We start from the raw sequence: 27,437 nt of genomic DNA on the forward strand, positions 1-27,437 counted from the left end.
GCATAATATCGGATAAACAAGATTAAAAACAAAGAATTTTCCTAAATTGCAGTCGAAAAGAATAAAAAAAGGAAGTAAGATATGAGGCCCATATTTTACATTTGCATGTCAGATACCAAAAATTTGAATTACTAGCAGCGTATCTCTTTAATCAAATTTTTTAAAAAAAATTATGATTATTTAAATTTATTAGTACTATTAATCGGATAGTTCACCCTAAACTGGAAATTCTGTCATCATTCACCCACTCTTAACTTCACAAATTGTTAAACACAAAAGAAGATATTTAGAAAAATATTGAAAACTTGTTACCACTGACTTCCAAAGTATTTGTTATTTCTACTATAGATGTCAATAGTTACAGGTATTCAGCTTTCTTCAAAATATCCTTGTGTTCATTAGAAGAAAAAAAGGTTTGAAATCACCTGAGGGTGAGTTAATTCTTATTATAGGGTGAACCATCACTTTAAAGATGTAAAATTGTTTATATATTATCTTCCATAAGTTTTCCTACAAAAGGAAATTGATTAAAATTGCAAAATTTCAAGGAATATAAATACATTTACACACACTTATTTATTTATTCCACCACTTATTTATACTTTTCTACTGATGAAACCACACTTAACACAAATGTTATACTCCATTGAACATTTTGTTTAGAGACTACTTGTTTTTTATATATATTTTGTCATACTTATACTGTCATACTTAGCAAAAATACAACAAAAATATTTTTCCCTATATATGTTTTTTTTTTACATTTTGTCTATATAGCTAATATTAAATGTGAATTACAGTAGCAATGTTTCCATCCAAAAATGCAAATTGAATTTGCGGGCAAAACTAGAATATCGCATAAGAGACATATAAATAAAGCAGCGTTTCCATCTAACGAGTGAACAAAGCAAACTTCCTGATTAACTGGCACCAAATATCAACAGTAAAAACTAATTTAGCTGTAGTAGAAGCTTTGGGAATCTTTTCATTTAAAGGGTCACGAAACACCAAAACACCTTTTTTGAGCTGTTGACAGTCGCATATGTGTCCCACACTGCTAAAAACACTATTAGGACACCTATATTTCACTAAAAAGTGTAAATTGGTTGTTTTTGCGTTATTTCAAGCAAATTCGTACTTCCGGTTTGAAACGAATTTTTGAAGCTGCGTCACGATCATGACATAATAGCCTGTATTCCAGCGTGCAGACTGGGCGTCTGTGCCAGAGTGTGTCTTATTCTTACAGTGTGTTGCATTAATGCAAGAGTAAGGCTTGGTTCAAACCAATCAGCGTGCTCTATTGTGCAACTTCATTAATATTCATTACTGTCAGAGTGTAGACGGCAGAGATGCCACGTTGTGTTGGCAAAACAAGCGTGAAGTGTTGCTTTTATAGTTTGCTGCAGTTAAGTTTTGTTTTCATTTTCTCTCTGTGAGAGTGCAGCTGGCGTCACGTGTGGAATAACAGTGTACGCGACGCTCAACAACAATACCTTGCGTGTCTAAGGAGGATTATTGTTTACCTGAGAGCTGTTCTCATCTGCAAACACTGAGATCCGGATTCGCTTGTAGTCTCCTCTAAATAAAGACGCAGCTCTAGTTGCTGGTGATTGTCCTGTCTGATTTGGTACGTGAGCGACCAGTGCTCTTTGTTTATTCAGTTGTATTTTAATCGTATCAAACAAACTATTGCACCGAGTGTAAACAAGTTAGCACTAACAGTTACAACCAAACTATAACCTCGTGTTGGATTTTGTGACCGGAATAACACACGCGGCTTTCTGACACTACCTGCCGTGTGCATCTAAGTTTTCGGTAAATGCTGAGTCTTTTTTTCTCTCATTCGCCGTGCGGTATCAAACATTGCATGAAAAATACATGCTTAGAGCAGTTCCTCGAATCAAATATCTCGTTTATCAGGAGGGACATGAATGAATTCCCTGAATGAAAGAGCCAAACTGTAGTTAAAGTCCACCATTTAATAATTTGGCAAATAATTCGACTACAGATGTCCATGTAAACACAGTCACATTGTCCGCTGTGGTTGTGTTTTGACTCTGAAATTCAGCGCGCCCAAATAGACACTCCCACACCAAGCCTCTTTTCTTCCTCCGACACTTCCCCCTAAACAAAGCTGGACACGCCCACTTTTCTGACTTTTTCCAAAGTAGAGGTGTGAAAACACCCTGCTAAAATGAGGGGGTTTCATGGCCCTTTAATGAATTACTTGCAACACAGAAGACGATGCTGACACTCAATAAACGCGTGTTGGCGTTTCAAACCGTAAGACGCAGACCACAGATGCTCTTGACAGTCCTGGAGGTAATTACTAATATAATAACACTAATACTGATGAGGTGACACCATAACACTAATACGGTTAAGGTGTTTTAGAATGACCAAAACAACTGATGAGGTGACACCATAACACTAATACGGTTAAGGTGTTTTAGAATGACCAAAACAACATTTCAGATGTTTTACGATGTGCTCAGCCTGCTGGTTTGTCCATTCATACACTTTTATCATCATATGATCTCTCATAACAAATCACATGACTTTTTTAAATGAGCATACTAGAATTTATTCGATAAGTGTTTTCATCGTAGTTTATGCGCATCTTTTCTGTGCATGTCCAAAATGCCATTAAAAATAGGTGGTTGGAAACAGCTATTGTTAGTTTTAGTTATTTACTTTGCATTCATCTAAATGTTTATCTAAAGCTACTAACTAAAGTTTGTTACTTACGTGATGAACAGATTCTGCCAGGTTTCCCAAGTGCACCCTCTTCTCACACAAATCCCTCAGTAGATTGATGCCTAAATGAAGTATGAAAATAGTCAAAAACCATAGAAGAGCAGATCACAGCATTGTCCTATGCAGTCACACACACACACACACACCTTTGCTCCTGCTGAGCCAGTATTTTTGTTCCCACTGGTTGAGGAGGATGTTGAGGTAGCGCGGTTGCTCAAAGAAGCGGAGGTACCGGGAGGAAGCATGAGAGGGAAAAACACGTTCAAAATCTCCTTTACGACTCAACTCGTCCTCACTCTCTGCCAGCACACGCACATCGTCAGGTGTCAGCACATCCAGGACTGTGGCACAGAAATCCTACACACACAAAACACAGTTCACTTAATTGTATCCGGTACTGAAAAACAGTCAGTAGTATTATCAAAAATGATGAGTGGACAATATTTTTTGCATGACTTAAAGTGATTCAGTTCAAACAAAAAATTGTATTCTGTCATCATTTACTCATCCTCAATTTCTTACAAACCTGTTTGAGTTTTGATTGTCTATTGAACAAAACAAGTAAAATAAACTAATTGACATATGCTGGAAAAAACAGCTATTGACTTCCATAGGATTTTCGTTCCTACTGTTGATGTCATTCTTCATAATACCTTGTTTTATGTTCAAAAGAAGAAAATCAAAATCATTTAGAAGCACTTAAGTGTGAGTAAACAGTGAGGAAATGTTCATATTTGGGTGAACTAACACTTTAAGAATGTTTGAGTACCTGGTCTCCAAAGCGCTGGCTCAGGTAAAAGGCCCTCTTTACTTTCTCATCAGGTGAAATGTCTGGTCGCCATTTCTCTCGCACCCCGCCACATAAACTGAACAAAAAACAAAAACAAAACAAAGACTCAGTCAAGCAAACAGAAATCATTTACCAATTGGGTTAAAAGGTAGTGATTTGAAGGATATAAACATTACAAATGAATATTAATTAGTACTTTGGTGTTGCACTGTAACCCTTTTAAATACGTCTTTAAATAATTCTTATTTCAAATAATATAATAACTAAAATATATGTCATGTTCCTGATAATATTTATGGTCTTTTTTTATGCATTACAGTTTCTTTCAGGCTTACATAAAAATCCAGGAACATAAACATACAATGCAATACCCCAACTGACCTGCTGGTGGAGCTGCTGGCACTGGAACCAGATGGTGCAAAGTCATCTCTCAACGGCAACACAAAGCCAGCGAGGTTCAGCAGATCTCGTATCATCTGACCCTTAATGCTCACATCCAGCGGTGTGTTTGAATGCAAGCTAGACAAAGACAGAGAAGACATTATAAAAATGATATTTGTTATTCTGTGGAACACAGCAGTTTTGTAAAATACATTTTCTTATACAAAAACTTTTTTAATGGGAAAACTCTTCAGGTTTAGTGCATTTATGAGGACTTATCTTGAATGTATAGATACTGATAGTATGGGACTAAAATTAGTACAATTTATATTACTTGACAAATGTGTCAAGACTAGTGTTGGAGTTATTTAATGTAGTCCACAAGGTGTGTGCAAGAATCAGAGAGTGAAATTTGATACATTTTAGGACATTTAAGACTCTTTCCATACAATGGCTGCGTCCAAAACCGCATACTTCCATACTATATAGTACGCCAAAATCAGTATGCGAGCCGAGTAGTATGTCCGAATTCATAGAATTCGAAAATCAGTATGCGAGAAGTACCCGGATGACTTACTACTTCCGGCAAGATTCCGGAGTGCGCATCCCATGCATGAACTCATTGGTAATTTGTTTCAACCAGTAACATTGTCTACATTTTAACTTATAGTATATTGAATAATTACTGATTGTAACTTATCCTAAACCATATCTGTCATCTCTCCCCTTTTTGCAGGGATTCTCCTGTATTTTGCCATTCTATCCCGCTATCATCCCGTTTAAGTGTTTTCCTGCATTTTTAATCTATGAAAAGTGAAAGTAGCATCAAAGAGCTGATCACAAATGTGACAATTGCAAGAGCTGTTCAAAAGAATTATGCTTTCGCTTTTAGACTTAAAAGCATGTTGAAATTATATTAACATAGCTGCATTCACTCCCTTTCCATTAAAGCTATGCAACCTCTCAATCAGTCCATTCATGTATTGGTGCTGACTAATGCACTGATCAGCTTCTGTACATGCAACTTGAAGAGGAGTGAAAGTGGATACTTTTGGATTTGGGTGTGTGTTTAAACAGACAAATACGCTTAATATGTAAACATGTCTGTCCTGGGGTGTTTTATTTAAAACAGAAATAATTTTGTCTTAAATGAGCATGAACAGTTACGAAAGTGTTTGAAAGCTTTCATTACAGATCAGTGAAAACTTAAAGTGACACCTCTGTTATCAAACAAAAGAGCGGATCAAAATAAGATATTCACTAAATAACTTTTATAACTTTATTCAATATTTAAACCCAGTGAATAAACAGGGAAATAGAGTTGATTTCTTTATAGGCCATTGATTTTAATAGGCTAAAAGTTATTTTAATTTCCATTTTTGTAATGTATTCTATCGTTTGAAGCTATATATTTTATATCAAAATGTTGACAGAATGTGTCCAGCAGATTTTAGCTCCAACTTGCCTCAACACACTTGCAAGAACGTTTCTAGAAAGCCTAGAAAGAGCTTGATTAGCAAGCCCAGGTGTGTCTGATTAGGGTTAGAACTCAACTTTGCAGGACACCGGCCCTTCAGGACCGAGTTTGGACATGCATGTCCTAAGCTAAGACAATACTCATATAATGAATATAAATGCTAATCCAGCAGGTGGCGTCTATAGAACTGCAGGAATAAGGGTGTTGTCTTAGTTACTACAGTAAACAAAAATCTAGCAGGATTTTCTTAATTTCATACACTACAATAAGGTAGTAAAAAATGGAATACCTTATGAAATAGCATTTAAGACTTTTTAAAATACTTTTAATGGCCTTAAAATTTTTCTAATTTAATTTATTGGCTTTTGATACTTTAAAACACCCTAGTTCAGTGTCATTTCCAAGGTGTTAGTAAAATGTTTTAGAAGTGAGGTAAGTTAGTGAGGTTCAACTGTAAGGTTTTCTCTCTGTTGTACCTGGGAGAGATGTTCACCTCCAGCACCCACGGCTTCAGATTTTCATCCAACATGATGTCAAAGCCAAACAGCTCATGGCAGCTATAGGGAGAACGCACATGCATCTTCACCAGCGAGTTCACATATGGGTCCGACCTGAAATGGTACAAGAGAAAACAGCTTCAGTTTAAAAGAACAATAAATTTTTGCACATACATAGACGAATTGCAAATGCAGAACTCGACACCTACGCAATGATGGTTTTGATAACCATATCTTTGATCTTCTCCCAGATGAGTGTGGTATTGATCCCCTGAGAGCCCAAGTACTGCCACAATGCCTTCAAGGCCCTGTGTTAAATAAAGGCACTTTCATTAGACTATACTATGGTTATGAGGCCATTTCTAATATTTGGCCTTGCCATGAGGCCATAGCCACTGATTAGCCATAAAACACTTATATCTTACTAGTGCAGATCAGACTCGCCCTGAATTCAGGAGCAGTATCTGTCTATTCTTACCATTTATGGCCCTGACAGGCCTTATCATCACTGTTGCTCTGATACTCAGAGTTCTTCTTATTTACACTGTAGTTTGTAAGGTGCATAAACTTGTTGTTGAGAGTCTTCATAGAAGAAGAGTATCTGTGTCAAAGAAAAAGCAGTTTAAATGAACTAAATCTTCGCAATGAAGCACAACAGTTATGGTCTGAAAATAAAAACAATTTACTTTCTCTACAGGATTTTAATTTTTATTATTAGATTTTTTTTCAAATCTAAATTTTAAACATTTTATCTAATGGCATTTTAAAAAAAGAGACCTATCTGTTTGCATTATCTGTCACCATACAACATTTTGCAGTAAATATTTAAAGTGATAATTTTCCAAAAATCAATATATCCTCGCCCTTTCCTCACGCTCAAGTGAGTCTCAACTTTTATGGATTTGTTTAATATAATATGATATTCTAAAGATAGTTTGGGAAAAAGCAACCATTGACATCCATAGCAGAAACAAAACATACTATAGAAGTCAGAGGCGTTTTTTTTCCCCAACATTTTACAGTAAATCTATAAGATGAAAGAAACTCAAACCAGTTTGGGAAAAATTGAGGATAAGTAATATCTTTCTCAACATGAACTTATCGCGACAAACTACACAACCCGATGTCTTGTTGTCAGCCCCAGTTGTAATAGCAACAAATAATAACTTGACTTCTAGTTGATCATTTGGAAATGGAAGATGGTAGATTTTTCTGATGAATCATCTGTTAAACTGCATCCCCATCATCACGAATACTGCAGAGGACCGATTGGAACCTGCATGGATCCAGGATTCTCACAGAAATGTTCAATGTTCAAGTTTGGTGAAGGAAAAATCATGGGTTTTGGGGTTACATTCAGTATGAGGGTATTCAAGAGATCTGCAGAGTGGATGGCAACATCAACAGCCTGAGGTATAAAGTTATATAAGGTATAAACATTTGTGCTGCCCGTTACATTACAAACCACAAGAGAGGGCAAATTCTTCAGCAGGATAGCGTTCCTTCTCATACTTCAGCATCCACATCCACATGGCCAGCCCAGTCACCAGTCATGAACATTATTAAGCATGTCTGGGTTAAGATGGAGGCATTGAAGATGAATCAAAAGAATCTTGATGGGAGTCCTGCAAGAACACTTTCTTTGCCATTCAAGATGACTTTATTAAAAAGTTGTTTGAGTCATAGCAGATATATATGGATGCAGTCCTCCAAGCCTATGGGAGTCATACACAATATTAACTCCTTACCCACTGCACCATGACTTTATATTCTATACTGTCCCTTATTTCTGTTAAATGACAAGACTTTTGTCTAAGTAAAGTCAGACCTTACCGTCCTGATTAAATAATTAAAAATCAAGGCATGATCATATTTTATTTTTGTAAAGTAGGCGTAATGTAGAGGCCTTTGCCTTTCACATAAGCCACTTCTGATACCAAATGATCAACTAGAAATCAAGTTATTATTTGTTGTTCCTAAAACTTGGATAGGTGACAAGACTTTTGTCAGGTAGTGTATCATATGCAAAAATCATAAACCTATTTTAAATGTGAACTCAAGGTGAGGTGAAAAAGTAGAAGTTAAACTTATTCTTAAAACAACTGCATAACTTTTTATTCTCCCATGAAACATCTCAATGCTGTAATGAAATCAGCCACAAAATACTTCAATATTTGTAGACGTGTAGATTTTTCCATATCATGTTGATAAAACAACCTATAATGATAGTAATATTTCTATTTTTCTCCATTTTAATTTGTCTTCACAATGATTGAAATGCACAAAACATGAATTTGGAGTTCTTTTCCTCATTAAAGCTCTTAAGTCCTAGTCTGATTTTCATAGTTTGAAATTTTTTTATTCACCTTGTATCTGAATGTTTTGTTTCATAGCTTCTAACACTTCAACTAAGACTTTCTTAAAGTCATAAATAGTGAAAATATTTCTGGATCCAGTACTGCTAAAGAAAAGTGTTTTTAATGCCTTTAGTAAAATGATAGACTCACTTGCAGCTTGCAAAACGGACCAGTCCATCGTTAAAGATGTAAATACGGAGTGGGTCATAAGAAGTCACATACACATAGATGCGCAGATCAAACTTATTCCCACTGATGAGGTAGGGCTTGTGAAGATATCTAAGGAAACACAGGCCACAACATTTAACAGTTAAGAAACTTCTCTCATCAATGAAATATGATGCACGGTCTTCCAACTCACTTCTGCACCAGCAGCGGTCTCTTGCGTGGCATCTGGCTCCACTTGTGAATGACTTGAATGCCAATTCCACGAGCAGACGCTGGCTGAAAGTGAGAAACGGCAGCATGTCAATGACAAGAATTTAAGAGAGTAATTTCACAACAACTTTATTATTGCAATGGTACCGGTTTGACGATCCACTTCTGCTTGCTGCCTCCATCATCCCAGGCTTTCCTCAGCAGCTTGATATCCTGTGGGAGAATGAAGGAGCGTGGGAAGAAGCCAAATTCTCTTTTGCCAAAGCGTGCCTGCATCTTGGACAGGTTCCTCCAAAGTCTGTCCTTCCGGCCGATCTGAAAGGAGCCTGGAAAGTGGTTCAGCTGACAAACAGAAATGCATACTTGTTAATACTCGACTGACAGGAAGTTTTAGGCAATTATGAAAGGTATTAAAATTTCACCAGCAATTTGGCAATTTTCCAGACCTTCAAATATGCGGAATCAGATTGATGGATACCAATCTTACCTTCTGAAACTCTCGAATGGCCTTGAACCCTGGTGACTTCATATGGTGACCCCAGCAGCCCAGCCAATCATGACTCTCTAATGGGGGAGAAAAGGGACAACCATGATAACTGAAAGATGGAATACACTAACTTTTGTCTGCATCAAAGTTATAATAGATTTGGATTTTTCATTAGTTTTAGTTTCTATTTTCTATTCTACTATTTGTTTTCAAATTCAGTTTTCAGATTAACTAGTTTTTATTAGTTTCTATATTTTGAAATTGCTTAGTTTTAGTTTAGTTTTTATTAGTTTCAGTATTAGTTTTAGTTTTTTTTTTCTAAATAAGGATATTTGTTAGGTTTCAAGATTCAAAAATCAATAGAATATATATTGTATAATAAAACTTAGCCACACTTTTTTTGAAACATGTATTCAGAGGACACAAGACCACTACCATCTACCAATACTATACCCATCCTCAAATTCAAATACAACAGCCCACAAGATAGCAGCCTTAAGAACAATATGTGTGCAAGGCTGCTCTGAGGTTACATACACAGTAGTGATGGGAAGTTCAGATATTTAACGCTGATGTTAGGACTTAACATTATGTAGTCAGAAATAGTAATTTTAGTCAGTTAAAACATTACCATGATCTGAAAAATATCTTAGAGTGAAGTTTTGCAACCCAACTGAAGCATGATTCACTTATTTAAATTCCATTACTATTTTCTGTTAGGAAATAAACTTAAACATTTTTTCACCAGATCCTCTCATTTAAGCCCTCGGTTTACCCACGGTGCAGCTGTTCACGTTTAGTTTAGTCACAGGAGGCTGTCATGAATGGTTTGTGTTTGGTTCACTGAATCACGCATGTGCAGTATTACAGGTTCACCGCTTCTCAATTTTGATCTTAGTACTGTTCAAATAACTGAATAAGAGTATATATTGAATTATTTTGAGTCAGAGGTGATTATTAGGCTTGTTAAAAAAGTAAGGGGTTTGTGGATACGTGCTTACTGGAGATGCAAATCGCTTCAAATGATTCGATTAGGTAAACTAGTTCAACCAGTTCACTTAGAAGATCCATTTAAAAAGATTCATTCGTGATCGCGATACAGAGATAAAACTCATTATTGGGCAAAAAGATGTTAACGTAATAGTTTTAAGTGCCTGTAATGCTGTCACCATGCTGCTGTCATGTCCACTCGTTGTTTTTGTCGCAGAAGCAACAGCGAGGACTGACTGAAGGTCAGCGAGGACTGATTGATCTGGCGAGTGGCAGCAGGATTACAGACTTTGAGGTGCCGTACGGGTCAAACACCTGCAGCGCGGAGTACATAAATTTACTTTTAAAAGCCTTACAGTAAGATTATGTATTAAATACATTTACAAATATGAAAAAGGAGGTTTTTGCCATAATTTACATTAGTTTCAGTCAGTTTTGCATGTACACAATACAGTTTCAGTTAGTTGTAGTTTTTAAAAACAACTCTCGTTTTTATTTTTAGTTCAGTTAACGACAATTATTTTATATTTTAGTTTTCATTTTTTTGTTAGTTTTCGTTTACTATAATAACCTTGGTCTGCATAATAATGACATACAACATAAAAATCATACTGAAGTAACATTATCATACTGAAGTAATAATATCATAAAGAGCAGGAGCCGTATGGGACAACAGAGACTGTCATGAGAATACTACAGCTACATTCCTAACAATTCCGAAGTGGTACCGAACTGTAGAGCTGGGATGAAAAAATAAATTCTACAAACACAGCTAAATAACAACACTATTGCAATTTACTTAAACCCTGGGGTGTCCAAACTTGGTCCTGGAGGGCCGAGATGTGCTGCAGATTTTAGCTCCAACTTGCTTCAACACATTTGCATGAATGTTTCTAGAAAGCCTATTAAGAGCTTGATTAGCTAACCCAGGTGTGTCTGATGGGGTTGGATCTAAACTTTGCAGGACACCGGCCCTCCAGAACCAAGTTTGGACACCCCTAACTTAAACCTTTCCCAACCTTATTAATAAATAAATAAATAATATTGAAAAGTGGTATTTGTTAGGAAGTGGATGTGTAACACATACAGCACCATAGTATCATTAGTGGTCTTGGGTAATTCAAAACAAATCTGCTTTTGCCAAAAGGTTCTAATCAGACACAAAAAGTAATAGGATGTAATAGCAGTAGCAGTTTTTAGAACTTTGGAATGCATCTGCTTGCACATGTTAAGTGCACTTCTGAAAAATGCACATAGGAAAGCAATGCTGCAAACAGACTTCTTAGTTACAGTATTGCTCAGGAAAACTAGACGCTTCATAACACTGCATATTCATAAAGGTTATTTTTATTTTGTGTGCAGAAATCCTTCACCAGAGATGGGGTAAATAGTGCTGTAGACAACACTAGCATATTCATGTGATTTCAATTTAATCAAGCTATAATGTTTATTTTTCCAAACCACTTGTAGAGTTTTAGAATTTTACTAAGATTCATATTTAAGAGTAAAACTCCAAAATAACATCCATCTATCAGGCAGGTATTATAAAGTAACTAAATAAATAAACAAATAAAAGTAATAAAGCAGTGGCCAAACAAGTCAGCATTGGTTTTTCCATACTGGCATGGGGCTGCAGGCTATGCACACATGTGGTCTATGTTCGAAAATAAGTTTGAAAATAAATGGTCAAGTCTGGTCTACATTTATTACGACTGTCCTGGGTCAGGTTTCTTTTAAAAGTGTTAGTTCACACAAAAACAAAACTTCCGTTAAAATCATTACAATCCCAAGGCATTTTTTAATCTTCAGAACACAAAATAAGATTTTTTTAGATTAAATTCAAGAGCTCTCTGGTTAAATCTAAAAAAAAAGAAAAGAAAAAAAAAAGAATTGGAAATGACATCAAGATGAGAAATTAGTAACAATTTTCAATTTTGGGTGAACTAAAACTAACTTTATGAATGATGGGTTTGTGGACGAAGGTATTTGTTTAGTGTACAAATTTAAGAACTAAAGCAGACCTCTAGCATAAGCACAACAAATTATAGATACCTAAAAATCTAATAATATGAAAATATTTTCAGGCAACTTAAATGTGATGTATGCTCTCATTCTTTATTAACAAATTAATTGATGTGTAGCAGATGTTTTTTTAATAATGTTTTTTTTTCAACATACAACCAATGGGCCATTTTATTTATTATCAGAGTCTGAGTGATCTTTTAGTTTAAGTAAAATCTTTTATTTTAAAAAACCTGAGCACCCAAATTTATCCCACAAGCAGCAAAATAAGTGAGAAACAGATGTCTTTTTTAAAGTCTCTATGCTAAGGGGAAATGCCCAGTGAAGGACCCGTCAATCGCCAAGGAATAGATCCGCAATCCATTTGTCAAAAAAAATAAATAAATAAAATGAAATTTTCAGGTGAATCCACCATGTCTGTGCAAAAAGATCTACAGTTAGAGATCGCAAATAATGGCGGCCTTTTAGGGGCTGTTCGCATAGCGCGTCTTTTTTATAGTTGGCGCAAGTTAGTTATTTTCAATGGAGGTAGCTCGCACGCTGCAACTGTAGTGGCGTCAATGAAATATCTTTTCAAATTAAATAACATATTGTAGATAACATATACACTTAAGTAAAGCAGAGAGATCAATCAAGGTGTCACTATAAGCCTTTGTCTATAGTTTTTAATCAATGTCATATATGTCAATGTCAATAGTCGCTCTTCTAACAGTTCGGTACGGTTGTTTCTCCACTAAGCCTGGAGCGGACACATTTACAAACCGTTCACGGCCCAGAATTCTTAACCCAGTTAGACAACCGTGCTGAACAGTTCCGATAGATTCTGTGTGTCAGGGCTCAAAATGGACTTTTTTACTTGGTAGCACCGGTGCTCCCAACTTTAAATATTTAGAACCACCAAAAAAAATTATGCAGCACCCACCATAAATTAATAAGCACCACTGCAAATTGTATATTAAGGGATTTCTTGTATTTGAAAACAACATTAAATTAGGACTAAAAAAACACAGAAACAACCATCTAACTAATGCTGTGATGACTTATTAATATTTGTGCAATAATTTCAAAATGAATATCTTATAATTATAAAATATTAATGATGACGATGATGTCAATAGTGAATTACATCTCTCATTATCATGCTGCCTTGAATGACAGTTACCTGCTATAAAAAGTCTGACCGTTACGTAATGACAAATAAACGTATGGTTTGCATCAAACAAAATTAAAGCATTGCAGTAATAAATATTTATTTTGCACTATTGTTTTTATATGCATGTCAATTTAATAAATAATATTTCTGCTACAAAACAAACAAAACATTATAATAAATCATTTAATTCAAGACTGAAAGCTGCAAAGCAGCCATCATTAATTAAATAGAAAAATAATCTACAACAAGAAAAAATGACAAAAGAAAGTAAGAAAAGTCTCGCTTCTGCCACTCTTTGAAAGTTCTGGTTTGGATTTGTGTCATTTTAAATGCTCAGTCTCATTGTGCGCAGATTTTTATTTTTCTGTGTTTGTAGAATAAAGCAGGTGAGTCAGTCGACCCAATATATGAGCAGGACAAAGCAGGATTCTCACGATGACCACCGGCGCAATACAGTTCTTTTTCATGAGCCGCAGTTTCAGTGTAAACTTAGAAAAACTTAGTAAACTTTGGAAAGCTTTTTTTGGCGATGATGTGTACAGTGTTAGATTTCACATTTAGCAGACATTTGCGCTGAACATGCAGTGAATGCAACGCATCGAGATTCAGGCACCTTCTCCGGATCAACATAATTGCTGTCATCTGTGCCATTTTTTCTATCTTTCAGTAGGATTTGCAAACCTGTGTACTTTTCACTCTTCAGACGTTTGCGTTTCCCATGATCACAAAAGCTTCCTGTCATCTGACAGCAGAAAGCCTTGAATGATTGACAGCTGATATGAACCAATATAGCGTCAATATAATCGTCTTCTTGCAGACGTGGCTATAAGCCTCGTGGCTACAGGCCTTGGCCAGTATTTAAATCTTGAGTCCTATAGCCAGAGGTCTGAAAACTTGCATTTCCTCATGTTTTAATTTAATTAATGAACGAATCGAGCTCGCCTATATGGTTGGCAGCAAGCCAGCAAAGTACCCGGTTTATTTCATCCCGTGCGCAATGACCACCTTACATGACAGCGCTCCGATCCTACTCTCAACATATAAATCCACGCAAAATTTAGAATAAAGACAAATTGAAAATTTATAAAAAGAATCGGGCTTGAAAATTTAATACGCCGTCAGACGTTTATTACTTTTTAATACTGTTTAACAATTTAACAATTCAAACGTCTGTGTCTTTCATATGTTCGGCTCAAACCTTGAATGTTGTTGTTATTCGAGCCAGTTTTGAGTTTGGGCCGTAACAAATAATAAAAATAGCAAAAAATTATTAAACCCTTAATTTTGGCTAATTTCATTTACTACCTCTTACAACCCCACGGACACCCTGAATATACACGTTTCGGTAGACTAATTATCTCAGACAAACATAGAACAGCCAAACACTGCAGTGCTTTTAATTTTGTCCATAAATGCAACTTGTATCAGAGTGACAGCTTGTCGTCCTCTAAGAAAACGACTGGTCACCTTGCAAGCGATGGGCCTCCAACCACCCGACACCAACACACAACAACCCCCCTCCCATCGGTCCGCAGCAAAATTGTCAAGCGTTGACCAGTCCACAGTTACAAAAAGGTTGAGGACCACTGTTTTAAACCATATAAATGTGTCACAAGGAGTGTGGTGATGTAACTGCTAATGAGCATCGCCTAAGCATCACTCCGGTCTCGAGTCTCACGGAGCTAAAAAGAGGAGTGACGACAGACAAGAGAAGACCAGGCCTGGAACATGTAATGTTTAGTTTCAGTTTAATTGTTCAGTTGTTCCTGAGGGGCTGACACCGTCGTACATTTGTAGTGTGTTCATTTATTTATTAAAGTTATCGATTGTTTGTTGGTTCTACACCTCCTTCCCTATAACTAACAGCCACTGAACTTCATTACAATGTAGCTCAACTTTGTTAATAAAGAGTGTGTTTTTTAATTAGTATGGTTTATTAGTTTGCTTTGGTAACAAAATTATTCAATTCAATTCAGCTTTATTTGTATAGCGCTTTTACATTGTAGATTGTGTCAAAGCAGCTTCACATAAATGGTCATAGTAACTGGAACAGTGTAGTTCAGTTTTTAGTGTTTAAGTTCAGTTCAGTTCAGTTTAGCTCAGTTTAGCTTAGGCGACCAGTCGTTTTCTTAGAGGACGACAAGCTGTCACACTGATACAGGTTGCATTTATGGACAAAATTAAAAGCACTGCAGTGTTTGGCTGTTCTATGTTTGTCTGAGATAATTAGTCTACCGAAACGTGTATATTCAGGGTGAGTATACCGAACTATGTATTCTCAATGATATTGGTACCACACACTGAAATTTTAATACCATGACAACCCTAGTGGCATTCCATCATTAAAGCAAGCTGATCCCTAAGCTAAACAATCGTTGACATTCTAAACACGATCAACAACAACAAACAACAAAAGAAAAGCTGTTGACTCACTTTTGGTAGCTTTGAAGTGTGATCTGAAAATGGTGTTTTTCACAACATTTGGAGTGACTGTAGTAATCTTCCATTTGAGTAACTTCATCTGTTCAGCGGGCAACAGCTCCACTGCGAAGTGAGAAGAAAGTTACAACAGAGATTAAAATAAGAACTATGCAAAATAAGTCCAATTTAAGTCTGACAGTGGTAATAAATAATTCTAGTATAATAACAATTAAATATGCATTAGAAGTCAGTGTTTTTGTTTGTGTGCCAACCTCTTTCATTGGCAGTGCTGAAGTATAGGGTGGAGGGCATGTGGGGGAAAAGACTGGGAACAAGTGCTGATCTCTCCACCAAATCTCCCTCCACATCAGGACTAATAGGCTCCTCAACACTAAAAAACACAAGCAAGGATCATTAGCAGGTCCACAAATGACCAACACACTCTGAACACACTTACAACAATTTTTCAATATTAACAAATTATCTAACACCTCAAAGCCTGTCACAATAATTTATATTTCGACTTATCGTACAACACATGGACATACCCTCAAGCATTATTGGTGATGCCATATATATCACTAGTCTTGGGACAATAATCTTCAACGTATACCGTGGTTTAGAGAAGTCAAGGTTTTAAAACTGCCAAAATTGTCTGTAATACTGGTCCTACAGTATGGGTAAAGATTTTTTTATTTACATTTTTTTTTTATGACAACAGTATCTCCAGAAGAAAAGATATCCAAAGATCCCGTTTTAAATTGTAAAAGAAATTTGTTTTTTTTTAACTAATGAAGACAGAAGGCAATGACTCATTTGAATTATTTAGCCTGACATGTTCACTGCTCCAAAATATTATAAATGTTTCTCAAAATAAAATATGTAGTGTTCAAAGGGGAAAAACATTTTTAGCTTTTTACCCAGGCATTTAAAAAGAATATATTTTATAGTAGCAATAACACTGTGAAACTTTGATATTTTGTTATCCAAGGTTATCATAACGTCAGAATCTTATACCAGCCCATGCCTATATTTCGCCCAGACATAAAAACCAATTCTAGAAACATTTAGCTGGCTGTTCTCTTTTTCTGTTAGAGGTGTCAGTGTGGTTAAAAAACCCACTATAATATTTACCGTAAATACCATTAGTATAATTTTTATGTGGGTGTCTGACAACTGAAAATAGATCTGATATCGCAGCCTCTGTTACTCTTTACTTTGCACTTTTTTGTTAACATTTACTATTATTATAATTTTTTTAGGATATGCATTTTCACATTCTGACTGCAATGCATAATTATTCAATTGTTAAAATTACTGTGATTAAAATGAAATCTTCAAGAAGAATGTGTTCTTTGGAAGAGTTTACTTGCATTGTGATGATTATATGTTGTCATTCTGGCAGTTAGTGGCATTAAATGGCCTTAAAATGACAATAACATTTATCGCAATGTATCTTGGTGCAATGATAGGCCTGCACATCCTCTATGTTTATTTATTGAGAACTCAAGATTAATGTAAATATTGTGTAGCACTGTCAGGTTTGTTAAAAACACATATTTATCAAAAAGTGTACACAAAAAGTAACTGTCTAAATTCTGAATTTGTCATAAAAAAATATATAATTAAAAATTTAAAAAATATTGTTGTTTAAGTATCCATCAACAGCAAACTATAAACCACTTCATTAAGCGATTACAACAACAACAAACTAATCTTGGACATTCTGTGATATAAATCAACTTAAGTCAGCGGAAGACAGGTAATAAATAAACTCACGTGACAGTCATGAAGAACTATTAAAGTTGATCCAAAATGGTAAATCAGTTTGAGCTTACACTCAACATGGGCCTTTACTTTGAGTGGAGAAAACAAAACCAGAAAACCTTTACTACAAACAAACCCAGCAGCTGGACGTCACTTCATGACAATGGCTCCACGAGGCTAAAACAATTCACCAGAGACTCATTTTCCTGTTATAGAGGGATAGTTCTACTTCTATCGTAGAAGAACAATTGTGGGAGCTTTCTACAGGCCTCTGGCTTTAAAGCTTTTCTCTGACAGCAACCACTAGAAAATAAAAAAAAGCAGTCAGGTCCTCCTCTGTGTGTTGGTAATCACCATGGTAATGTCAGGTGACTAGAGGAGAAACATGCAAAGTTTTAAGACTCTTCCACTGTGATCTAGCTTACACAGTCAGCCTTAGTTTGCCCTCAAAATCTCAGTCAAAAGTAAGCTTTTGGCAGATCACCAGCAACCAGCACAAAGCCAGGATTAGCTAGCAGAAAGAGATCTTTAGATCAGCAAAAAGATAAAAACGGGGATTTGCTAAATACTGTAGCTGAACTAAAATTCAGAGGGAAACAGTGCTTGGATCATGATGTGTAAAGGGAATTATTTAGTTACCAGTTTAAAAGTTCAACAGGTTCTGTTTGTTTTATTTATTTATTCATTATTATTATTTATTAATAATTTCTTCAGCAAGTTCATTTTAAATTCCAAAATATTATTTGGTATTAACAACACTACCATTTGGGCAACGAAGCACTACAGGTTATCTCAGACCATGGTTGTCATAACCCACACTAGGTTTGGTGTGAATATCCCAATGCATTACGAAGATTTCGCCTCAAGTCCATTTTCGCAAGCTACTTTAGATTTTTGTGAAGTTAAATGAAAAACGGTTTGTCGAATCAACTTAAATATAACTTATAATATAACCTGAATAACTTTTGGTCAGCATGGTTATTGTGAAAAATCGGGCACACGGCCTAGGAGGAGTTTGATAGATTTTGCCAAAAAATTCTAAATAGCAAAAACATTTTAATGACAAAAAAATGACGTCATAGGGTGCGTTTGAATTATTATTAATTCATATTTAGACTAAACAGTATTTAGTAACAGCAACAATATTTTTTATTACATTAATATTTAACATCAATATGCTTTTTGCAGATAAAAAACACAATGCTAAACTGAAAAGCTGTTTCTTTTGTAGTCTATAGCTGAATGTTTTGCTAGAGACTACTAGTGAGGCTATTTTTCATGAAAAGACCACCATTCTTAGGGTGAGACCCTGAGAACAATGATTATTAACTGAAAATAAGAAATTGATGACAGAAATATACGAAAAAAAAGGAAAGAAACCTTATAATAAAATAGTACATTTGCTGATTCAATCAGTTGTAAGAGTCTTAGTCATTTAATGAATAAGTTCATTAATAAATTTCATTTTCATTTAGTAATTATGATTAAAATAAAACATGATTTACATTTGGATGAGATAAATTTCAAGATATAAAATAAGGGCCGCATTAACACTGCAGATCTTGATGGTCAATTCCGATTTTGTGACTGTATTCGATTCTTTGATGACCTGCTTACATCATCTTTTAAAAGTGACTCGTATCCACTTGTCTGCAGTTACACAGCACACAGCAAAGGCACAATGAACAGCGCAAAGCAAAGCACACAGCAAAGGCACAATGAACAAAAAATAAATAAATAAAAGTGGGCACTGACTGACAGCTGATAATAAAAGAGCACCCTTTTCCCTGTTCTTGTATTTAATCTGTGCGCACAGTTTCATTTTTAAAATTCTTTTTGACAAGTCGTTTTACTATAGTTTATGACAGATAAGTTCTCATTTGGCCATATTTTTTTAATCTAGGCATTTTAACGTTAAGGGCCATGGTGTGATGTGTGCATGTGACCTATGCAATAGTTTTATATTTGTTTATAATGGTTACATGGCGAATGTTATGCTCTCGCTCTCGTTCTGAGTTGATGTCATTCACTAGGTCAAGCGTGACTTGCATTAACAGGTGAAAATCTGATCTACCTGCTTACACTGTAGATTCATATCAAATAAATTTCCACATATGAACAAGGCCTGACTCTGTTTTAAGTAAATCGGTATCCATGTGATTTTTTTCCTTTTTACACATACTGTACAGAATCGTATCCGTCTTAAGTGTCCTAAAAAATGTAAAAGTCTCCTAAAGTACTAAAACAAGTAATTAAAAGTAAGAAATGTAATAATTACTTGGACGAAGCAGCCATGGATGCTGTTGAGGAGACATCACAATCATCAAAGTCATCTGAGGAATGGAAAAGTAACATTACATACAGTCAGACATTAACAAAATACAACCTAATATATATTTAAAAATTAAAATTAATTCTTGCCAAACAGAGAGACACAGTTACCATCATCACTGAAGTCATCCTCCAGCTTATCTGGAAGCTCCTCTTCATCAACATCCAGGAGCATACCCTGCCTGGAGAGTGATGCAGAAATAAAAAAAAAAAAGAAATCTGAGCTTACAGGGCCTGTATGCAACTGGTTTTAAGGTGCATTTTTGTCAGTCTAATCACTAATGAACAACACTAAATACAGGGTTTCTGCAGGTTTCACAGAGTTAAATTTAGGACATTTTAATACCATTATGAATGAAATTTTAGACTTATAAAGGGCTAAAAGCTAAGGAATTTTTCAAATGACCCAGATGAAAAAGATTTTTATTTGTCCTATCAAAAACATATTATAATTTAATGATATAATCATATACTAATAATAAAAATGAATTGTTTAAAAACAAGCAAGCTCTACTCCATATCCATACACTTTTTCCAACATAAAGTTTTAACATTTAAAAATGATTAAATGTTTTAAAAGTTTTAAAAACTTTAAGAAACTAAATCTATGCACAACAATCTGTCCAGGTCAGTGTCCTCAGCAGTAAATACATGAAGCACTTGAAGAACAAATGTTATTGTAAGGAAAATAATTAAACCATTATGATAGAGTTAAAAATTAACTTTTTAAATAAAAGGTTTAAAGTTTTATTGAGATGTATTGTTGGTGATGGTATGGGTTTTGGTCAGATTGGGTTGCAATACATGACCAAAGGAAAATTAAGACCTGTTTAAAAAAGATTTTCTAAATATGGGTGTAAAAAGGGGCTAAAAAGGTTCAGTTTGTCCATTTTCAACCACAAAGTTGCAAAAAGTATATTTGATGGACTGCTTTTCTAGTTTGGATGACTCAATGAATTCAAACAGACACAAAAGCCAACCCTCAACTTTTTCATGAGGTGAGTGGTTAAAAGTGGACAAAATAGACTAAATCTTTAGCCAAACCAAAATACCAAATAAATAGCCTGGTGTATATGGGAATGTGTTGTCTACTTGCGATCAGATCAACCAAAGCACATGCAAACAAACGGAATCCAAAATGCAAAACAAAAATGCTTGAGTAGTTTCCAAATAGTTCAGTGAAAGAAATTAGTTTCAAACAACTCAACACAATATAAATTGTATCAAAAACTACTTAAAAAAAAAAAGAGAAAAATCATTTACTCAGGGTTTCTGCAGGTTTCATATAGTCAGATTTAAGACTTTTTTTTAGACCTTTTTAAGACTGTTATGAATGAAATAATAGAGGGCTAAACACATTTTTCTAATGGCTCAATAGGTCCTGCAGAAAAGGTTTACTTGCATCATCCCAAAAAAATTCACAATAGTTTTTTTTTTTTTGCCACACATTTTAAATAATGTGTCAAAACAAGCAAACCCTAGCTGTGAACAAGTACATTTTTAACCACTTTTAAATACAGTTTGGTTGAAAGTGTTTTTAGGATGAATTGTTGGTGATTTTTTTAAAAATGACATCTGTTTTGAACACTAATAATGATAATGATGATGATGATGATGATAATAATAAATAAATGTTTCTTGAGCAATTTAAAATATGAAATTTAAAAAAATCAATGTATAAACAGTTTAAAATGTATTTTAAACATATAATACATTACGTGAATATTTAAAACAGTTTTATATATACATTTTAAATATATTTAACCAGTTATCTAAAATGGAATAGCTTATTATTTCACAATACTATTGTTTGTTTATACTTTATTGTATTGCAAGCAAATGCAGACTTGGAGAACATAAAAGACTCCTTTAATAAAAGTTTTAAATTACAAGCACTATGAATATACAAAACCAGTTCATCGAGTAAGTGTGAACACACCTTTGAATCTCAGAATTATCATCGCCCGCCTCTCCGTTAAGTGGGCCCACTGGAGAGGCCTGACAACTTTCCTCTTTTGTGAGCTGAATGGCAGAAATCTGGTTTGTCACGGTGTAAACAGATGGCGAAAGAGGAGAAGGCATATTATGGCCGGTCACCTCTGGAATGGCACAATCACCTCCAATACAAACAACATCAGAGGGGCACTTCTCATCCGCTATAATACCAAAACTGAGGGCACTGTTGGTTTCCATGGGTGCAAAACGAGACTCTTCATCATTAAGGCAGACGGGCACAGCACCAACAGTGATGCGTTTTATGTTGCTCAAACCATTGATTGTCCTTTGTCTTGCATGTACATTAGGTTTTAGCACAGCACTGGCATTGAACTCTGCCTCAGAGCTGATTTTCGTCACTCTCTGAGGAGCTTCATTGACACCGTGTCCCATACAGCAGTCCAGTTCATTTGCGTTATCCACTTTAATCTTTTCAAACTGCCTCAAATCCTTAACAGCCTTGCCGTGGTTCAAAATCACATCTGTGCTTATGTCTTTCAAAGGCACACTCGGTTGAGGAGGCTTCATTGCATCTACTTTGAGGCCTCGTGAAAATGTCCCATTACAGCTGGACATGACATTGGCAGGACTGTGCATCTCTTGTTTAGAGAATGTTGGCATTTTGGCGTTTGGGGGCCGCACAACACCATTGCTGTTATTCCTGAGCTTATTACTCGTCCAAGGCGAAGACTGATTGGTAGGCATGACTTTCTCAATTACGCCTCTTTGAGAAGACGACTTCGGTGGGGAAGGACAGGCAGGACAAACAGACAGCTGAGGTGAAAAGGCCCTTTTTCCTAACAGCCCAGACTTGAATCGAAGTGATTCAAGTTTCCAGTGGGGTTGACGATGGCATGCAGCGGGAGTAGTGTTAATATGTGGCAAGCTCTTGGACAAAACGCTTTGCGCCCTTAAACCATTGCTAGCACCGTTCAGAGAAGCTGCACTTGTGCTCTGTGCACGGTTGACTCGTACTGTAGGCACGTGTGGATAGGCACGTTGTGTGGGGGTCCCTGAGATACAGTAGGGCTGATCGTACAGCACTCTCACATTGGGGTGAGGCACTGAATCACTCGAGCTGCCCTGCGATCTCTTTCTTTCAGCGATGAAGCCGCCTCGTGCATTGGGCGAATGAACTACAGCAGACTTGGCTTGGACTATGAGGGCTGGCCAGGATGCCCCATTCCTTACGTCTTCAGCTCCACTGGAGGCCATCAATTGCCATCTCACACCCCCCTGGCATGGGCTCAGGCACACACATAAGTGAAGAAGCAAAGGGTAGAAGGGCCAAGGCTATAAATCAGAGAAAAATAACAGTGGTTATTGATAGCACTCACTGAATTTTGTTGCCTTTTAGCAACATAGATTCTGACTAATTACAAACAGTCAGACTCTCCCCCGTTAATAAGCAACAGTCTTAGCGCTGATTAATGTGCGTTTCGCACGAATCGGTCGAGTTCGAAAATCTGAACTTCAGCGGACATTCGCGCTGTGTTAACCAATCAGGAGCTTGATCTTGTGGGCGCATGATTGTGACGTATCGCCTGTTGTAGGTGTCCCAAGGGAAGTCCTACAGCTGACACTGACAAAAAGTTCATCAAACTGGGCTCGGCTCAGTTAGAATCACCGCTGAAAGCCTCCGTCATCCACGTTAAGTTACTGGAAGAGTTTATAAGCTCATAGAGCTGGCTACACCTCTGAAAGAATCTAGTAGACTCAGAAACGCCCCTAAACGTACCGACGCTGTTTTTCAGCCTTCATAAAGCACATAAACACTGTTATTTTCTTCATAAAATCCATGTTACCCATCTAGCAACAAAGCTACAGTCACCGGGCAGACAGAAGCCCTGCCCATCACGCGAATCCGCGTCTGTTCTTAAGTGAATTTGACGCGCGAATGAAGCAGATTTGATGCGCGAATGAAGCGAGTAAACTCACGCAGCTATTTACGTGTGAATAGCACAATTTATCCGCGCGTTCCACGTCTGGTGTGAACACAGCATTATACTTCTGCATCAAGCGCACACGTAAATAACACACACGTGATAAATAAAAAAATAATCGAAATCGACATTCAGAACCTATAATCGATCTAATTTTCCCAGGATGATTTTTCCAATTCAGATGACGGAGTGTTGTGAAGTAGCCTCATTAAACTATCCTCAGTTTAATGTACAGTGTCAAACTGGCACAGGAATATCAGTAAAAAGGCTAAAAGGCTGATCAATTGTAGGTCTTTTTTTACAGAAGCTATACTACTGACAATTTAGATTACCCAATTCACCTGTACCGTCTTTAGAATTGTGGGGGAAACCGCAGAACCCGGAGGAAACCCACGCGAACACGGGCAGAGCTATTTTAAAATAGCCTACATAATCTAGGAATCGAACAAATCCTCAGCGCTGCACTTTTCTGCTTTCTTGCGTTGAGTTCAGGTGACTACTGAAGAATACTGTCAAAAAACAAGAATAACGAATAAACTTTAAGATGAAGCAATGTGCCTCCGGGTCCACTATATGCCATGGCCAAAACACAAACATTGCCTGCTAAATACAATTATAATATAAATTTAATAAAAGTGAAATATTCAGTTTTGAAATAATGTATCTTTGTAAACTGTATGATCAAAATGAATTGAGCAGCCTATATTATGACTGTTTATGACAAACATTCATTGATCAGTGTTACGACTCAAATGTCTAGGGCTGAGGTTGAACATAAATGTTAAAGAAAATAAATAAATAAACAGTTGGCAGGTTATGATTTAAAATGCCTTAAAGGTTCTTTAATTGTGAGGAGGAGGAAAAGATTGTATTTACAAGAAAACAAAGAAATGAGCGAAAAAAATTGCTTCAGGGCTGAGTAACACCAAATCAATAATCAAAATATTAGCTAACTCCACCTCGAAGATAACTTACCTAATGAGCCAAAAGAAATGCAGAAAATATATTTCAAATACTACCCTTACTTCTTAACTAAACCAAAAACAAGAGAAAATTTCAGTTCAAAGTAAATGGGACTTAGCCCCTACGGCGCTCAGCGTCGTGTAACAATCACAACAAGGAGGGGAGAAGAAAAATATGAAGAGCACCTTAAAATTCACAATTTACGATCAACAAGAAAAGCACCTCAACAGGTTTTAAACAAGAATACCACATTCTTTGAAAGCTCTCCATCTCTGTCCCCCCCGATCTGACTCGATCGGTCTCTTTTTCGAAAGATGCTGCGTTCTCCGAGTACCAACCACAGTGCACGCGCGCAGCACGTCCGATTAGGACGAACGCATGGACACATCTCAGCGCAAAGCATAACTTAGACTTTAAAAGTCCATAGCCTACTTAAAATGTCATTAATGAGGTCTATTGGGGTTACCTACAATGGATTAATCCTTAACGTCCCTGCTATGTAGCGCATATAGATAAATATAGATATATATATATATATATATATAGATAAATATAGATATATATATATATATATATATAGATAAATATATATATATATATATATATATATATATATATATATATATATATATATATATATATATATATATGCACGGTTAACCGACATACTGCTTGATTTCTTGCTTCATCACCGCGGTAACAGAAAATCTGTTACCGTCACAGCCCTACCGTAATGCAGACGCGGACAATTTGGTTTCAGTTCAGTAATAATCAAACCCGGTTATTATGTACTGACGTCATTTATCTCATATCCGCTCTGTCGCGAGGGAGGCGAGCGGGAGCATTTACAACGCACAAACTACTTAGAACTCATAAACTGTGCACAATTTCACTGTGTGTGTTTGCTGGATCAGTCTTTCGCTGAAATTTACAGCAGAAGCCCCTATTTCACTGCGATTGAGAGAATGAAAGTAATCAATTTCTCTCTCTCTCTCTCTCTCTCTCTCACGCACGCACGCACCCATTTGACCTGCTGGCTGACTTTTCTTCTCCTCTCGGCTGTTTTACAGCGATACTTCGAGATACAGACACGAGCACGTGTCTGCAGAGTCTTCTCCACCGTGTCTATCATGGATCAGCTATGATCGCTGCTGCCGTCTGCCACTTATCAGTATCACTCTGTGAAGAGCGCAGCCCGCAAGAGCCAATAGCAACTGTTTTTGTTGAGGGTTTGACCAATCAAAGGGGTGTAAGAGAACTAGACAAGGATCAGAAAACGAGCTGGATATTTACATTTGTTTATATTATTTGCTAAATGCTCGTGTTGTTTAAAGGTACAGTTTATGTATCTGGCTGTTGGTATTAAATGACAAAATTGTATTACAAATAATATATAAATATAAATATATCATACATTATAATACAAGAATTACTGCTGTGAAGAAAATATAAAACTGTGTATAAAAAGCACAGTCAATGCACCGTGATGCACCGAGATATTGAATTGAACCGAATCAATGGCATGATAATCGTAACCGAACCGTGAGACTAGTGTAAGTTTACAGCTCTACACGTGACCCCGCTCTGTTAAGGCTGATTTACAGTATACTTTTGCATTAAGAGCACGCGTATGGTCCAGCACAGCCTTCGCATACCCATGTACCTCCCAAAAATGTACCTACACATTGCGACAACATGTAGCGCAAGCTTTGTAATTGGTAATTTGTAATTCGGACAGCAGAGAGCCTGTGTGAGATTTATCTTCTTGTACATTAAAGGTAGCATTCAGAAAAAACAAAACCTCCATAAAGAAACTCGACACAGAGGAACATAAATCCCCCCTGCGTATGTCAATGAACGGCTACACATAAGGCAGGCGCCGTGGGTCATGCCGATCACTTGATGCAGATGTATAAATCAGCCACTGTCAACTTTGAACAGATTGTGAATTTGAGGTGCTCGTTTTAAAGGTAGACTGGAGAAAAAGGGTGTTATTTGCAAGTTTGTCAATTAATCGAGATTTTGATTTAAGTCCTAATAGCCCAGTGAAATCAACATTTAGAACTTATAAAAGATAAAATTTTTCCAGGTTAATTTTTTCAATTGCTTTTCCTACCGCGCGTGGAGTGACGTGACCCCACTTTGTCAAGGCTAATTTATACTTTTTATATTATGATTTATACTTATTATAATATTCTGACATGCTTATGCCAAGCACAAGTGCATGGTCCGGCGCAACCTTCGCATGCCCGCACACCTTTTAAAGAATTCAACTACACGTCACAGTGACATGCAGCACAAGCTTTGTGATTGGTCAGTTTAGTAGAGGTGATGAGAGTGGGGAGATCAGAGAGCCTCGTTTTAGGTAATTTCAGTTGTTTAGCATTAATATTCAATAATCGTAGATGGTGTGTTTTTACTTCCATTATTTTAAAAATAAAGTAATGGATCCTTCATTCAAACATCTCTCACTTGTAATATGTGAGCATATTTACCTATGAGGACAAAAACATAAAATAAATATTTCATTAATCATAATAGAATTAAAATGTTTATTTAATTGAGATTTTGTTTTTGATTTTTTTTCCACCGTAAAAGAACATATTAATCATTATTTATTCTCCCTCAAGTGGTTCCAAACCTTTATAAGTTTCTTTCTTATGTTGGAAAATATTTTGAAGAATGCTGAAAACCTGTAACCATTGATCTCCATAGCAGAAAAAAAACA

The 27,437-nt window shown here is 36.1% G+C and overlaps 1 protein-coding gene and 1 long non-coding RNA gene across 8 annotated transcripts in view; one reads left to right on the forward strand and one right to left on the reverse strand.

Annotated features, from left to right (window-relative positions):
• The window catches only part of ttll4 (tubulin tyrosine ligase-like family, member 4), a 30,888-nt gene that overhangs the window by 1,754 nt on the left and 1,697 nt on the right, over nucleotides 1-27,437 (reverse strand). Inside the window, exons 2-18 of one of the 7 annotated variants that reach the window (XR_015498894.2) lie at nucleotides 21,748-23,096; nucleotides 19,920-19,990; nucleotides 19,756-19,810; nucleotides 15,983-16,101; nucleotides 15,723-15,833; nucleotides 9,125-9,201; nucleotides 8,785-8,979; nucleotides 8,621-8,703; nucleotides 8,410-8,538; nucleotides 6,381-6,503; nucleotides 6,112-6,210; nucleotides 5,882-6,016; nucleotides 3,929-4,066; nucleotides 3,527-3,623; nucleotides 2,904-3,114; nucleotides 2,432-2,819; nucleotides 1,965-2,371 (exon numbers count right to left, since the gene is read on the reverse strand). Coding sequence is in view for 4 of the 7 variants with exons in the window: in NM_001430833.2 (NP_001417762.2) it covers nucleotides 2,749-2,819; nucleotides 2,904-3,114; nucleotides 3,527-3,623; nucleotides 3,929-4,066; nucleotides 5,882-6,016; nucleotides 6,112-6,210; nucleotides 6,381-6,503; nucleotides 8,410-8,538; nucleotides 8,621-8,703; nucleotides 8,785-8,979; nucleotides 9,125-9,201; nucleotides 15,723-15,833; nucleotides 15,983-16,101; nucleotides 19,756-19,810; nucleotides 19,920-19,990; nucleotides 21,748-23,018 (2,985 nt within the window). In the remaining 3 variants the exon portion in view is untranslated. 7 annotated transcript variants of the gene reach the window in all.
• Nucleotides 6,631-12,004, forward strand: LOC141376085 (uncharacterized). The gene is made up of 3 exons (XR_015499274.1): nucleotides 6,631-9,398; nucleotides 9,464-10,938; nucleotides 11,221-12,004. It is a non-coding gene; the product is annotated as an uncharacterized LOC141376085 (long non-coding RNA).

Source organism: Danio rerio, chromosome 9 (assembly GCF_052040795.2).
Source record: "Danio rerio strain M-AB ecotype USA chromosome 9, GRCz13ab, whole genome shotgun sequence".
Classification (NCBI taxonomy): domain Eukaryota; kingdom Metazoa; phylum Chordata; class Actinopteri; order Cypriniformes; family Danionidae; genus Danio; species Danio rerio.